General features: G+C 47.2%; 1 protein-coding gene across 6 annotated transcripts; it reads right to left on the bottom strand.

The window, feature by feature from the left end:
* Positions 1–624: 624 nt before the first annotated feature.
* LOC308439355 (2'-5'-oligoadenylate synthase 1A) lies at positions 625–13,184 on the bottom strand (the record flags this gene model as incomplete). 6 transcript variants are annotated; one of them, XM_080941121.1, is made up of 7 exons in its annotated part: positions 625–657; positions 806–832; positions 1,930–2,083; positions 2,724–2,956; positions 6,057–6,241; positions 11,447–11,735; positions 13,002–13,184. In XM_080941121.1, 7 exons carry the CDS (start codon positions 13,182–13,184, stop codon positions 625–627), a joined length of 1,104 nt encoding a protein of 367 aa, XP_080797247.1. The 6 variants fall into 6 exon arrangements, with proteins under 6 accessions (XP_080797247.1, XP_080797248.1, XP_080797250.1 ...); XM_080941122.1 differs by having other exon boundaries at positions 13,008–13,184; XM_080941124.1 differs by having other exon boundaries at positions 13,011–13,184.
* Positions 13,185–14,766: the final 1,582 nt, after the last annotated feature.

Raw genomic sequence — 14,766 nt, 5'->3', positions numbered from 1 at the left:
CCCTCTCTGTATATCTGGGGATGTTTCAGAAAGCAATACTGGAATCACAGAGCAGCATCATTGGGTCCCGAGGACTCAGATAAGGCACAAGGCAGAGGGTGGTACATTCTTTGGTGGAGGAACATGTATCTTCTCACACCTGGAAAACTGGCCGTTCCTCTCTGTCCGGGCCACTGGAGTAAGAACTGAATGAACAGGAGCTGGAAGGACACACACACACACACACACACACACACACACACACACACAGAGAGAGAGAGAGAGAGAGAGAGAGAGAGAGAGAGAGAGAGAGAGAGAGACCTGCACTGTACTTCCACAGCCTATTCATCAGAGTTCACACACACACACCCTATGGCACCTGCTGTAGTTTATTGTTGCTGATCAGACATTGTTGGACAGAACCTCCCAATGGGTGGACAGATGCAAGTCAACCTTGATTTCTCTCCTCCCCTTGTGAATCTGTTGAGAACGGCTGTCTGTGATTGGACAGGATTCAATCATGGCGGGCAGGCATCAGAAGCATGGAGTCTGATCCCAGCTGTGGCCCTCCCTCATTGGACAAGGACCTGCAGCGGAGCAGAACACGCCCCCGACTCCAGAACCTCCTGAGCAGCTGCTGCTTGCTCACAGCAGGATGCATGTCCAGTCCTCATCCACCTAAGGATGGAGGGAAGGGAGGGCGTGGTCAGAACAAGCTTACACTGCCATCATCCCTGCACTGTGGCAGGAGGATGCTGAGATCCAGTCTAGCACAAACCCAGCAAAACCCACATCCAACCAACCAAAACAATGAACAAAGGCTAACCTGCTGGAAAGGTACAGGAACCTCCGTCTGTAATGAAAAAACACACAATCATGTCAGGAGCCTGCCTTCCTACCTGGAAGGGGATTTAAACCAGCCCTGAGGGTGGGTATCATGACTGTACACTGGGAGCTTGTCAGAAAGGGGACTAGCACCATGGAGTTTGGAAAGATGGTCATCAGGACACCTTTATTACTATGCCCATTGAGGGTACATATGGTCCCACAGGCAGAACCTACACTAGTACATCTGCAAAATGGAAGACATGGTCTAGCCACCTCTCTGCTGCAGGAGGCACTACAGGCCACTGTTCCCACAGCTGCCTCCCTCCAGGTCCCCTGTCACTTCCTTCCTGACCTTCTGAGGTTTGTGTCTCACATCACTGCAGCCATGTTCTTCCCCACCCTGAGGGCACAGGTGACATCATCAGTTCCCAGCATCAGGCAGACCCTGCCCCAGGAGGAGAAAGGTCCAAGTGCAGGTCCCTCTGTGCCTCTGTGGCTGTGACACAGCCCCACTGAGTCCCATTGGCCCATATGACAATGAGACAGGGAAGAAAAGATGCTTCATGGACCTGACAGTGACTTCAGAGTCCACAGGATCCCAGCCCTGCCAGTCACTGAGTGTCCCTGAGCCAGTGGCTTCAGTTCTGAATCTCCCTTACACTCTCTCCATGTGTCTTAGCATGTTGTATGTGTGTTAGTGTTTTGTATGAGTGTCCCTGTGTGTGTGAGTGTTTGAGCTTGTGTAAATGTGAGTACATGTGCACAAATGTGTATTGTGTGAGTTTCTGTAAGTGTGTGTGTGTGTGTGTGCGCGCGCCCTCATGTGTAAGGACACAGACATGAAGACCAGAAGTCAACTTGTCTGATTTGTTTTCCTTCTTCCATATGGGTTCTAGGGATTAAACCCAGGTCTTCAGTGTTGGCAGTGCCTTTACCCACTGAGCCATCCTGCCAGCTCATGATATCTCTAAATGGTGAGAAAATGGCTGTAAAACAAGGCACACAGTTGGGCCCCATAGAAGTATGTAAACCTTTAGAAAAAGATTTCTCAGTGAGAACATTCTCCAAAGAGATGGAGTGACCAAAGCTGTGTGCAAGGGGACAGGATGATGATGGTCTCACCGGCACATCCCAGGAGCTCACTCGGGAACCATCCTTTTTCATAAAGCATGGGTACCACAGCCAAATGTCAGCCTCTTCAGCCAACCGTCTCCAGCCCTCTTGGTTCCCACCAGCCACGTTTCCTGTTGGGTCAGCAGGGTCCAGGATCACAGGCCTGCAGAACAACATCAAGGAGGGAATTGAGCATCTGGACAATGCTACAGATACTGCTTCACAGGGAGAGAGGAGGAGCCCAGCAGAGCATTCCTACCCAAGGTTTGGCCAGGATCCCTGTCCCACAGCATCCAGAAAGCTTGCAGAGATTCTTGGGCATGACCTGGAAAGGCCTGGGTTCAAATTCTCTATCTTTAAATATCTGTGTGTCTAGGGCCCTTAGGGTCTCTGATCTGTGAAATGGAGAGCGTTGGACCAGCCATTCTAAAAGGATGAGGTGAGAAAACTTGACAAACACAGGATCAGGACATGTCTCTCCCTAGGGTCACATGGTAAGCTATTATTTATAGCTTTCCAGCCCATGTGACTTCAATTAATGCCGAAATATTTCAGTTCCAACTCCATGTACTCTCCTTTCATTGCTGCTTGATCTGGACACTGTCAGAGCCTTGGTCTCCTCATCTGCACACAGGGGAGCCCAGCCCTTCCTCCCAGGGCTGTAGAACCTCATGTCAATCAGGTAACAGCAGGACAGTGCCCAGTGCAGGAGATGCTCCATACACACAGAGCTCCCCCTCCCCCTTCCCACACAAGTGCAGCCTGGTACTGATGGGGAGAAGAGCCATGGGGGAACAGACTACCTGGGTTTTCTGAGTTGTCTGTGCAGGTATTTGGAGATCACTGGCTGTTGAAAGTCATAATACATTGTCCAGTAGATTAAAAGCTGTTTGTACTTGGTAACCAGTTCCAAGACAGTTCTGAAGCCCTGGGCTGTGTTGAACTCAGTAAATCTATTTCCATGTTCCCAGGCATAGACTGTGAGCAGCTCCAGGGCGTACTGTGGGGGCAGCGGCTGCCCCAGCTTCTCCTTACACTGAGAAGAGAAAGGCAATGAGAAAATGGGGTTCTCAGCTGTGGTGTGGGGGCCACTGCTCACAGGCTCAATTCACCTGCACCTGAGGATGTCCCTATAGGTTTATTGTCACACAGCCACGCCCAGTCATTGAGATTCAGTCTCTGCCCCCTCCTGTGCTATAGCCAAGAGCTGAGTGGTTGAGATGGACTGTGTGCTCCACATAGACAGCTCTCAGTAGCAGGAGGAGGAGTCAAGACACCATGAGTGACAGCTGGGAGTGAGGGTGGGGGCGGGACATAAGGAGTGCTCACTATGGAAGTTTACCCTGGGCTTTCAAGTAACTGGGAAGGGGGAAGATGTGTCAGGAGTAAAGTGCCTCCTTCTCTGAGCAAGAGTGCGAACTAGAGGTCAGATCCTCAGTATCTTCATGACTGTCAGGTTTTGAAGGACTATTACAATCCTAGTTTAAGGGGATGGTAATGGGGCTCTCCCAGGTGTGTAACTGACTGTCCAGAACTGCTGATCAAGCACACTGAGTGTCACATATATATATATGTATATATATATACACACACACACACACACACATATATATATATATATATATATATATATATATATATGCATATATATATATATAGCGGTGGAGTGACTGAGGACCTGCCCTCACACTCTGTCCTCAAACTCTAAAGGACACACATACACACACATACACAACAATGTGTAGGTATAAACATACACACATGAAAACACTCAATTTTCACCAGGAAATCATAGATTTAATGACATAACTTGACAACAAAGGAAAATTAAAGTGTAAAAACTGATGGGAAGGTTTACCAAAGATGGAAGAAGAATCCAAAGAATCAAATGAAGCAGCAGCCATGGGACAGTGAATTAGACACAGCTGAAGTGAGAGTTAGCTGATTGGAAAGTGGACTAGAAGAAATCACCTAGAATAGCCATGGAATGTCCTGCGTCTTCTCAGAAGTTAGGAAGAGCAATTTGCAAATTCATTTGGAATAACAAAAAACCCAAAACTATCAAAAACTATTGTCAACAATAAAAGAACTTCCAGGGAAATCACCATCCCTAACCTCAAGCTGTATTACAGATCAATCATGATTAAAGTAACATGATATTGGTACAGAGACAAGCATGTAGATCAATGGAATAGAATTGAAAACCCAGAAATGAACCCACACACCTATGGTCATTTGATCATTGACAAAACAGCTAAAAACTTTCAATGGAAAAAGGACAGCCTCTTCAACAGATGGTGCTGGTTCAACTGGCAGTTAGCAAGCAGAAGAATGCAAATCAATCCTTTCTTATCTCCTTGTACAAAGCTCAAGTCCAAGTGGATCAAAGACCTCCACATAAAACCAGGTACACTGAAACTAACAGAACAGAAAGTGGGGAAGAGCTTAGAACACATAGGCACAGGGGAAAGTTTCCTGAACTGACTACCAACGGCTTATGCTCTAAGATCAAGAATTGACAAATGGAACCTCCTGAGATTGCAAAGTTTCTGTAAGAATAAGGACACTGTGAAGAGGACAAAATGGCAGCCAACAGACTGGGAAAGGCTCTCTACCAATCCTACATCTAATAGAGGGCTAGTATTCAATACATACAACAAACTCAAGAAGTTAGACTTCAGAGACTCAAACAAACCTATTTACAAATGGGTTACAGAGCTAAACAAAGAATTCTTAACCAAGGAATATCGAATTGCTGAGAAGCACCTAAAGAAATTCTCAACATCCCTAGTTATTAGGGAAATTCAAATCTAAACAACCTTAAGATTCCACCTCAGACCAGTCAGAATTGCTAAGATCAAACCCTCAGGTGACAGCAGATGCTGGCAAGGATTTTGAGAAACAGGAATACACCTCCTTTGTTGGTAGGACTGGAAGTTGGTACAACTACTCTGGAAATCAGTCTGGCGGTACCTCAGAAAATTTGACATAGTAATACCTGAGGACAGCTATTCCCCTCCTGGGCATATACCCAAAAGATACTCCAACATATAACAAGGACAAATGCTCCATCATGTTCATAGCAGCTTATTTATAACAACCAGAAGCAGGAAAGAACCCAGATGTCCTACAACAGAGGAATGGATGCAGAAATTGTGGTACATTTACAAAATGGATTACTATTCAGCTATTAGAAACAATGACTTTATGAAATTCCTAGGCAAATGGATGAAACTAGAAACTATCATCCTGAGTGAGGTAATCCAGTCACAAAAATAACACACATGATATGCACTCAGTAATAGGCAGATACTTCAAAAAACTCTGAATAATCAAGAAACAATTCACAGATCTGATGAAGTTCAAAAAGAAGGAAGGCCAGAATGTTGATGCCTCAATTCTTTTAGAAGGGAGAACAAAACACTCACAGGAGGAAATACAGGGACAAATAGAGGAGCAGGGATTGAAGAAAAGATCATTCAGAGACTGCCTCACCAGGGGATCCACCCCATATGCAGCCACCAAACCCAAGCACTATTACTGATGGCAAAAAGTGCTTACTGGCAGGAGCCAGACATGGATGCCTCCTCAGAGGATCTGCCAGAGTCATACAGATACAGTTGAGAATGCTTGCAGCTAACCACTAGACTGAACACAGGGACCCCAATGAAGGAGCTAGAGAAAGAACTGAAGGAGCTGAAAGGGTTTCCCATGGGAAGAACAACTTATCAACCAACCAAACTCTCCAGAACTCCCAGGGACTAAAAGACCAATCAGTGAGCACACATGGAGAGACAAATGGCTCTAATTGCATATGAAGCAGAGGATGGCATTGTCTCTCATCCATGGGAGAAGAGAGAGGCCTTTGGTCCAGTGAAGGCATGTTTTTCCAGTGTTAGGGGAATGAAAAGGCACTGAGGTGGAAAGAGTGGTTGGGAGAGGGAGCACCTTCATGGAAGCAAGTGGAGGGGGAAAGAAGTAGGGGGAAAGGGGATAACATTGGAAATGTAAATACAAGAATACCAAATAAAAAAATTTAATTAAAAAAAAGAAACCAAACTAGATTATACATTTCTCTAGCCTGTATGTACACCCTGTGTAGATGAAGCCCACAGTGTCCGGCCCAGATGCCTTACCAGTTGGTACCAGTGCTTTACCAAGCGGATGAGGCTCTTCAGCTTGGTTGGGCGCTGCTTCAGGAAGTTCCTCTGGAGCTCAGTGAAGCAGGGAGAGAACTCACCCTCCTTCCCAAGGGAGGTGCACTCACAGATGAGGATGGCATAAATTTTGGGATCAGGCTTGCTGTAGATGGTGACGTGACCTGTAAAGGAGATTTCATTCAGTGGAACCCCTCAGCCCCTTTCTGGGGTTCCTCAGTCTTGCTGAGGTGACAAGTGCAGTAGCGACAGCGTTCAGGGAACAGTCAGAGGGTTTCCACAGCGGGCATCATTCACACACACCCGTTTGCCCCATGTTCCCCAACTGCACACATGGTGGACACTGCTCTTTGAGCCAGGGCTACAGGTCCAATGTGAGGGTTGGAGATTTGAACTCAGGTCCTCAGGCTGGTGCGGCAATCACCCTTATCCACGAGGTGTCTCCCCAGGCACTGTGAGTTTTCCGTGGATGATTTCCTGTAGTGTGTAACTTATTATCATGTGGTTTTGTTTGTCCAGTGTTGAGGGCCGAAGGCTGCGCCCTTACAAGATGGTGCTGGTTTCAGGTGCCATGAATCAGCTAAAGTGTGGTAAATAACCACTGGGCACATGTGCAAAGAGTGGTGGTAGCCAAGTCACCGCCCATCCCGGGGTGTCACGATCAGACCACTGGCGGGCAGCCAATCACACAGCGACATACCACCCTTGGGGGGTATAAATTAGGGTGCCTTTTCCTGCCCAGTGTCTTCCTCTTCAACATACAATAAAGGTTGTTCACAGAAGAATCCTGTTCTTGCACGCCTTTTCCTGCTGGCAGGAAGTGGGGCGCGCGACAAGTGGTGCCGAAACCCGGGACAAGTGGTGCCGAAAATCCCGGGAGCACCGAGGGAACCCTTCAGTTCGCTGAAGTGGATTCAGAACTGCGAAAAGGTAAATGGTAAGTTCCGAGGGATATGTCTCTCTTTGGATTTTACGGGGTGCCAAAAGAGCATGCCAAAAACTTAGGCATGTCTCTTCTTGGATTTTCTCTGGAAGTAGAAGGGTTATTGCTTGCATTTGTGGTAACTGTTGTAACATTACTGTTGTGGAAGTTATCTAGACAAAAAGTTGTCACGCAACACCAAGAGGGTGGGTCAGAAACGGGACATAATGAAGAAGGGAGTCCGCAAGAAAAAATTAAAAGAGGTAGTCTCCGAGAGACATGTTCAAAACAAGTCAGAAACGGAGAGATGGCAGAAAAAATTAAAAGAGGTAGTCTCTGAGAGACATGTTCAAAACAAGTCAGAAACGGAGAGATGGCAGAAAAAATTAAAAGAGGTAGTCTCTGAGAGACATGTTCAAAACAAGTCAGAAACGGAGAGATGGCGGAAAAACCACCGAGAAAAGTGAGGATTGCGTCAGGGGAAACAGAGTGCAAGTTTCCAAGAGAGAATGCTTTGTATCTGTTAAAGGAACAAAAAGCCTTAGAGCTGGCAGAACAAGGGTCACAAACTGATTTTCAATCTGAAGAGGAAATTTTAGAAAAACAAGAGACAAAAGAATTTGGGGAAGTTAAAGAGTTGGCAGAGTCAGTCCAAACTTATATAGAGTCACTGATAATTATACAAAAAACCTGGATAGGCTGATGCCACCTGGATTGCTGGTTGCTGGCCTATTTCCCAGCCAAAGGGTAATTTTATTCCAGCCCAACCTAAGCTTTAAATCAATTGTCAGTCGCAGTGGCAGATGCTGTTGATTTTCATACCTCTGCTAGTGCCCAGTTAAATGGCGGATTAATGATTGTTAACTAACGCCTCGACCTGGTAGAGGAAAGATTAGATTTTCTCTTTCAATTGGGCCAATTGGGATGTGAGAGAAAATTGGGGGCGCTTTGCATTACCAGCGTAAAATATGAAAATTTTACCCAAGCAGATAATCTGTCTAGATTGTACCTTGCAGGAAATTGGTCAGCAGGATTTGACGAGACTCTCGAGTCTTTGAGGGCAGCAGTGTTGGCTATCAACTCAACACGAGTGGACCTGTCTTTGACAGAAGGCCTCTCCACCTGGATCTCTTCGATTTTCTCCTATTTTAAGGAATGGGTGGGGGTGGGTCTTTTTTGTGCAATATTTTGCTGTGGGTTGGTGTTCCTGCTGTGGTTGGTTTGCAGACTCTGGTCTCAACAGAAACATGACAAGGTCGTTATCACTCAAGCACTTGTGGCCATTGAACAAGGGGCCTCCCCTAAAATTTGGATATCTATGCTCAAGAATTTGTTGGCTTCTGAGTTCTCTGCTCTTGCACCCCACAGATTTATGGATCCATTGCACTGGGACGAAAGAGACTCAGCGGTCATTGATCAGCCCTTGCACATCGCTGAGGTTTCCTCATTGCACGCGATAGGGTGATCATGACTTCCCCACTTATTCATTTTTTGGCTGGCCTCTTTTGTAGAGTTCGCCATAAGCCATTTAGCAGTTGTTGTCGCACAGCACTGTGGTATCCAGAGACAGGCAACTTTCCTCATGCACAGACCAATCTAAGACACGGGGCCTGGTGTCGATAGGGTCACCCTATGACGGATAAGGCTGCGACATTGGAGGAATGACCTAAGACAGGAGCCAAAGCAGATAGACATAACTACAGAGGCCTAGACCAGCCTTGTTCTAGTAAAACAAAAAGGGGGAAATGTTGAGGGCCGAAGGCTGCGCCCTTACAAGATGGTGTTGGTTTCAGGTGCCATGAATCAGCTAAAGTGTGGTAAATAACCACTGGGCACATGTGCAAAGAGTGGTGTGAGCCATGTCACCGCCCATCCCTGGGCGTCACGATCAGACCACTGGCGGGCAGCCAATCACACAGCGACATACCACCCTTGGGGGGTATAAATTAGGGTGCCTTTTCCTGCCCGGTGTCTTCCTCTTCAACATACAATAAAGGTTGTTCGCAGAAGAATCCTGTTGTTGAACGCCTTTTCCTGCCGGCAGGAAGTGGGGCGCACGACAAGTGGTGCCGAAACCCGGGACAGTCCAGATCCTGACAGGAACAAGATATGGCAGTGTTCATCACTCTCTCTCTCTCTCTCTCTCTCTCTCTCTCTCTGTGTGTGTGTGTGTGTGTGTGTGTATCATGTGCAGTTGTAGAGTACATGGGAAGCAGGCTGTGAAATAGATTGGTGTGTAGGTGTATGTACATATTTGATTAAACTAGGCAGGCAGCAGGCTGTGCCTTGTGTGTGTGCAGGTGTTTGACCACAGTTGCAGAACACCACACCGTCAGACTTTGATGCTGGCTCAGGGCAAAGTCATTCACTAATGGATTTTGGTCAAGTCCTGTCATTCAGTGACCAGAAGGTGTCTCCCTCATGGTCTTATTTTAAGTGTCAGGGTCTAGAATACAATATAGCTCATTGCCTATATCATCTTGTGTAGGGTTGTGGCTATGTCATCCACAGTCCCATTGCCAAGGCCGTCCTTGTGTGGTGGAGCTGCCTGGTCACTGCAAAGCTGCTCTTACAAGGAAATCCATAACCCAGATAGGCTTCTGGGGTAGCCCGCTTCACAGCTCATTTCTGGATCATTCTCTCTGAGCCCACTCCACTGAGCAGGGTTCTAAGACTCTGGAAGTTTCCCACAGCAGGCTGGCCTGGTGATACTTCCACACTGGCCCTCTCAATCTCTTTTGCTAGACTCTCTGGACTGTCTCCATGATTCTCTTAAGACAAGGGCCTTGTATGTAAGTTCATAGATGCAATTCACACAGTGGCCAACAGGAAGTGCTGTGTCCCACACATGTAAAGCATCAAGTATTCTCTAAGCTCCCCAAGACCCCACTGTACTCTCACAGGTATTCTGGGAGTTGGGCAATTTGTAATTTTTGGAGACACACTCTGTGTCAGTCCTGGTATAAAACTGTTGCAGAGATCACACTGTGAACCCAGAGACAGTTCGTTACTGGAAAAACCTGAATTTGGTTGTGATGTGGCTCAGCATTAGGACACACCTTTAATCCAGGAGCTTTCTGCTTGAATATTTTGACAAAGATTAAATGAAGTTAATCTTGGGTTAAAACGCAGGGCAAGCAGCCAGTTGCATAACGTGAACATTAGATTATTAAAAAAAAAAAAAAATAGAAGGCTGGAGAGATGTCTCAGTGGTTAGGAGCACTGACTGCTCTTCCAGAGGTCCTGAGTTCAATTCCCAAAAACCACATAATGGCTCACAACCATCTGTAATGAGACCAAGGCTCTCTTCCAGTGTGTCTGAAGACACCAACAGTGTATTCACCTACATAAAATAAACAAACCTTTTAGAAGGAGGAAAAGGAGGAGATGAAGGAGAAGAAACCATGGAGAATAAAAGGCATCAGGAGGATAGAGAGACCACAGGACATGGAAGGAAGAGACAAAGAGGTTGTTGAGCTGGTGAGAGAGTGGATGCATCAGGAACATTATGAGGAGGAAGGTCCGCTGTGCTTTCTCTGCCTCCCTGAGCTGCCTTTCACCACAGTGTATGGCTTTCAGGTTTTCATTGGTAAAATTAAATAACAGATCTCTTAAAGCCTAGATGAGATCTTTTAATGTGTGATGGTATAATATGTGTGAGCATGTGCTCAGGGGTGGCTGCATTTGCAGTTGTCCTAAAGAGGACAGAACTCCACTGAGAAGTTCTGTGTCCTGCACAAGCCCTCCTGCAGACACCCCAGGTCTCTGCACAGCAATGAGGTTCCCATTCTTTGGGGGAAGATTTGTGAATTTGTTATTTTCAGTGGAGCATCCTTTGTCTCATGTTTAGGAAGACGAAATGCACAGCCAGCCATGAATAGGACTGGTGACCTAAAGAGGCAGCTGCTGTGACTTCGTCCCCTAACTGAGCCAGCTCCGTACTTTATGTCCTTCAGAGATGTATCCTCTCTCCCCAGTACCAAATTTCTAACATCCTCCCCAGCTCATCTTGAAGAGATGCTGTTGGGGTGAGTTTCTCCAATGATGAGCATTTTCAGCTCAGGGATGGAAGGTGTGGCTGGGGAGATGCTCAGTCAGTAATATGCCTGACTCCCAAGCATGAGGAGCCATGTCAGATTCCCAGGACTCAGGGAAAGGCAGTGTTGGGGGAGGGTTGTGATGCCAGCGCTGAGAAGGGGAGACTCGAGGGTCCCCGGGGCTCTGCCCTACCAGTCAGGCTCCTGAGAATTCTAACTAGAGAGAGAGACAAGGTCTCAATGAAGATGAATGACTCTTGAGATGTGTTAGCCAGGTTCAGGATCACACAAGAGAACACCTATGAAATACACTTTGGAACACACACACACACACACACACAGGTGGAACTAGAAGGGGGGAAGTAAACATGCTGAAGGGTGAGCTTGGGCTCTCGGTCCAGCTGGCTTACCCAGGACATCAAAGGCTGGAAGCACATCAAACTCCACCTCTTGATGCAGATGGGGGGCGCTCAGTTTGAAGCTTAGAGCTCGGGGGTTGGGCCACCATGAACTCTGGACCTCAAACTTCACTCCAAAATGTCTCTCACATTGAGCCTTGTACAGCTGTTTTTTAATTTCTTCGATGAACTCTCCCCGTCGCTTTAACTGATCCTCAAAGCTGGTGAGATTGTTAAGGAACACCACCAGGTCAGCGTCTGACTTGCCCTTGAGAGTGGTGCCTTTGCCTGAGGAGCCCCCCTGTAAAGCAAGGAAGAGAATGACAAGGGATAGAGAGAGCCATGCAGTGCCGTCCAGGTGCTGAACAGAGTAGGAGTCAAACTCAGGATTATAAATGGATGGATAGAGCAAACTGGCACATGTGCAGTGGAATACTAGTCAGCCCTGAAGAAGGACGTGGTATAGAAGGTAAACCAACTCAGAAAGAAAACATCCATGTTTATCTGTAGAGTCTATATCTGTGTGTTCTAGTGTGTGTGTGTGTGTGTGTGTGTGTGTATGTGTAAGAGAGAGAGAAAGAGGGAAAGAAAGCAAAAGAGAAGGAGTGTGTATGGGAGTGGGGGATTGTGTGGATCTAAAGGAAATTTGCAAGAGATACTAATGGGGACACTATAGCACAAAATCAAGAGCAACTGAAAAGTAATAAAAGTGATCAACATCTAGGAAACAAATATTTTAAAGAGAATTTGTACTGAGAGGAGCCTCCCTAAGTAAAATGCTGAGAACCATCACTAACACACATGAGCACCAGCCACTGTTGAGAGAGGGCATCACAAACTGTCACATCTGCAGGTCGAGAGGTGGGTCAGTTGTTAAATTGCCCGCTGTTCTTGCAGATGACCTGAGTTTACTTCCCAGCACCCAAGTGTCCAGCTCACAGCCACCTGTGTAACTGCAGCTCTAAGGGATGTGACACCCACTCCTCAGTCCTGATGGGACCTGAGCCAGTGCATACAGAGCCCCATTCACAACTAAAAGGATAAAATGAAATCAACTATAAACAAGAAAAACCTCATTTTTGCAGCCCATAGAGAACCTGTGACTTAGGTAACATTGTCCTGAAACACAATTTGACAGACCTGGAACTGAGCCCAGAGAGGGTCCATCAATCCAGTCACACAACAGGCAGGGTCCTGTTTTGTCCTCCGTGTCACATTGAACTTAGTCTATGTGTCCTGGGGTGTGGACTGGGAACACTGGGCATGGAGAAGGTGGTTAAGTTACCCTATTTCACACAGCAGTGCAAAGGTTGTAATCCCCCTGCCCCCGACCCGACACTTTCTACAATGGGCCTCAGTTTCCCTGACTCTGAAATGGATGTGGCCTGAGAGAAGGAAACATAAACTGTAGCTGACACTCCTTCTTCAATACAGTTCTGGGGCCGGGAGGGGAAGAACCCACGGAAAGCACTGATCAGAGTTGAGGAGGAGGGATCAGGGCTGCAGCCTGGCCTCTGAGAGTCCTCTCCCACCCCATCTCATTCAGCTCAGGCTGAGGAGGGCTCACCTTCACCACTTTGGAGACCCTCACTGGGTGGGCAGCACCTAGGAAGCATCTCTCTTTCAGGAAATCGCATAGGACATTGATGGCTGATTTGACATCAGCACCGAATCTGGTGTCCGGAAGTACGTAATCCTCTATGAACTTGTCCAGCTTCCAGGATGGGATACTCCTGAGTCCCTGCTCCATGATAGGTCCAGAGCTTCTTTTTTCTTTTACCTTTGAAACCTGCAAGTCTTAGGTCTTTCAACCTTGAGGAACTAGGAACAAGATTTTCAGTTTTCATTTCCCAAGAAGGGCGTGGCTATGCAAATCGTCCAGGCCCAGGCAGCCAATGACTTCACAGCTTCTGACCAGGTACCTCCAAACCTGAGCTTTCTTAGGCTTACACCCAGGGAAGAACTGATAAGGAAACTGATTTTTTTCTCACAGATTCTTCTGGAAAAAGCTGTTACACAGCATGTTTTAAGGAGGAATCCGTACACGCAGGGGAAGAGGGGAAACAGAGTCAGGAAACTTCAGAAGGTGGCTGGTGGGTTCTGAGCTTGGCTTCCAGCTCCTGCAAACAATTTAGGCAGAACTGCATTTTTTTTTTTTCTTTTTAAGAACAGCACCTGAACAGACTTTTTACCCTCTTTATCTGGGGACTTGCAGTTCTAGGATTACAGAAAATCCTAAAAGGAAGCTCCGACTTCCCAGAAACCTCCTCCCCTACTCAATCTGTGGTGCTGAGGGGTCTGGGTGGGCATAAGGGCCAACACAGGGCATTCCCAAGGGCAAAGCAGAGGCTGTACCACTGAGTTCCTGTCCTCATTGGATACTGTGAACTATCTTTCAGGGCCACGACAAGGACGACAGTGAGCCTTTGGGCGGTGGAGGTCCTGGAGACACTCTCATGGGGCCACCACCAAAGGCCACATCAAAAACTGTTTGCTGCCCTCCAACCCTCTGCCTCTCTCTCCTCATCTTTTGTTTAGAGTTTTTCACTTCCTTCTTGTTGTGGTCTTACTTTGAGGCCAAGGCTGGATTTGAACTCCTGATTCTTCCAGGCTGGTCCCCTCGGTGCTGGTCTTACAGGGTGGCCACTGTGCCTGGCTGTGCATCCTTCTTCTAACTGGCCTGACAGTGTGTGTGAATCGCCTTGGTGCTGCTTGTAATTTCGGGCTAATCCGGCCCCTGATGAGGAGCAGGTCACATACTCAGGGGATTCCATGTGATCCTGCTCCCCACTTTCACTGGTCAAATAAAGACTGGGGCCTGTGATTGGGCAGTGGAAGGGAAAGGCGGGGCTGGATGTTTTAGAGGAGAGAGAGGAAGGTGGAGAGGGAGGGGCTGCCAGAGGGGACTTTGGAGGAAGAGGAGGTATAAGATGGAGCAGAACCAGGTATCCTGGAGGAGCAGCCAATAGCAAGGGATCATAGCTGGGGAATAGAGTAGTGTAGTGGTAGATCTGCCCAGTCTAGGTGGGCAGATTATGAATATTATAACTGAGTTGTGTGTTCTTTGCACAGGCATATTGGGGTTGGAGATTTACTGATTTACAAATACGGCTGGTATTAAATATTAAGGCTGTTTGTTGTTTTTGATTTATGACGCTTTAGGTGGGCAAGAAAGAGGGTAACACCACTGAGCGGTCGCTGGTGGTCTGCAGAGCAGCCATGGTGGTAGATGCCCTGTGGGACTGGCTCTAGGCATTCTCTCAAAGGATTGGTTTGGGCAGCTTAGCAAGCCAGCCTTGGGAACCAGGGACAGATGGTTATTTTCAGTATGA

Source organism: Micromys minutus, assembly GCF_963924665.1.
Source record: "Micromys minutus genome assembly, chromosome: 29".
Classification (NCBI taxonomy): Eukaryota; Metazoa; Chordata; class Mammalia; order Rodentia; family Muridae; genus Micromys; species Micromys minutus.
The sequence above is the reverse complement of the archived record's forward strand: the minus strand, read 5'-3'. Positions and strand labels throughout refer to the sequence as shown.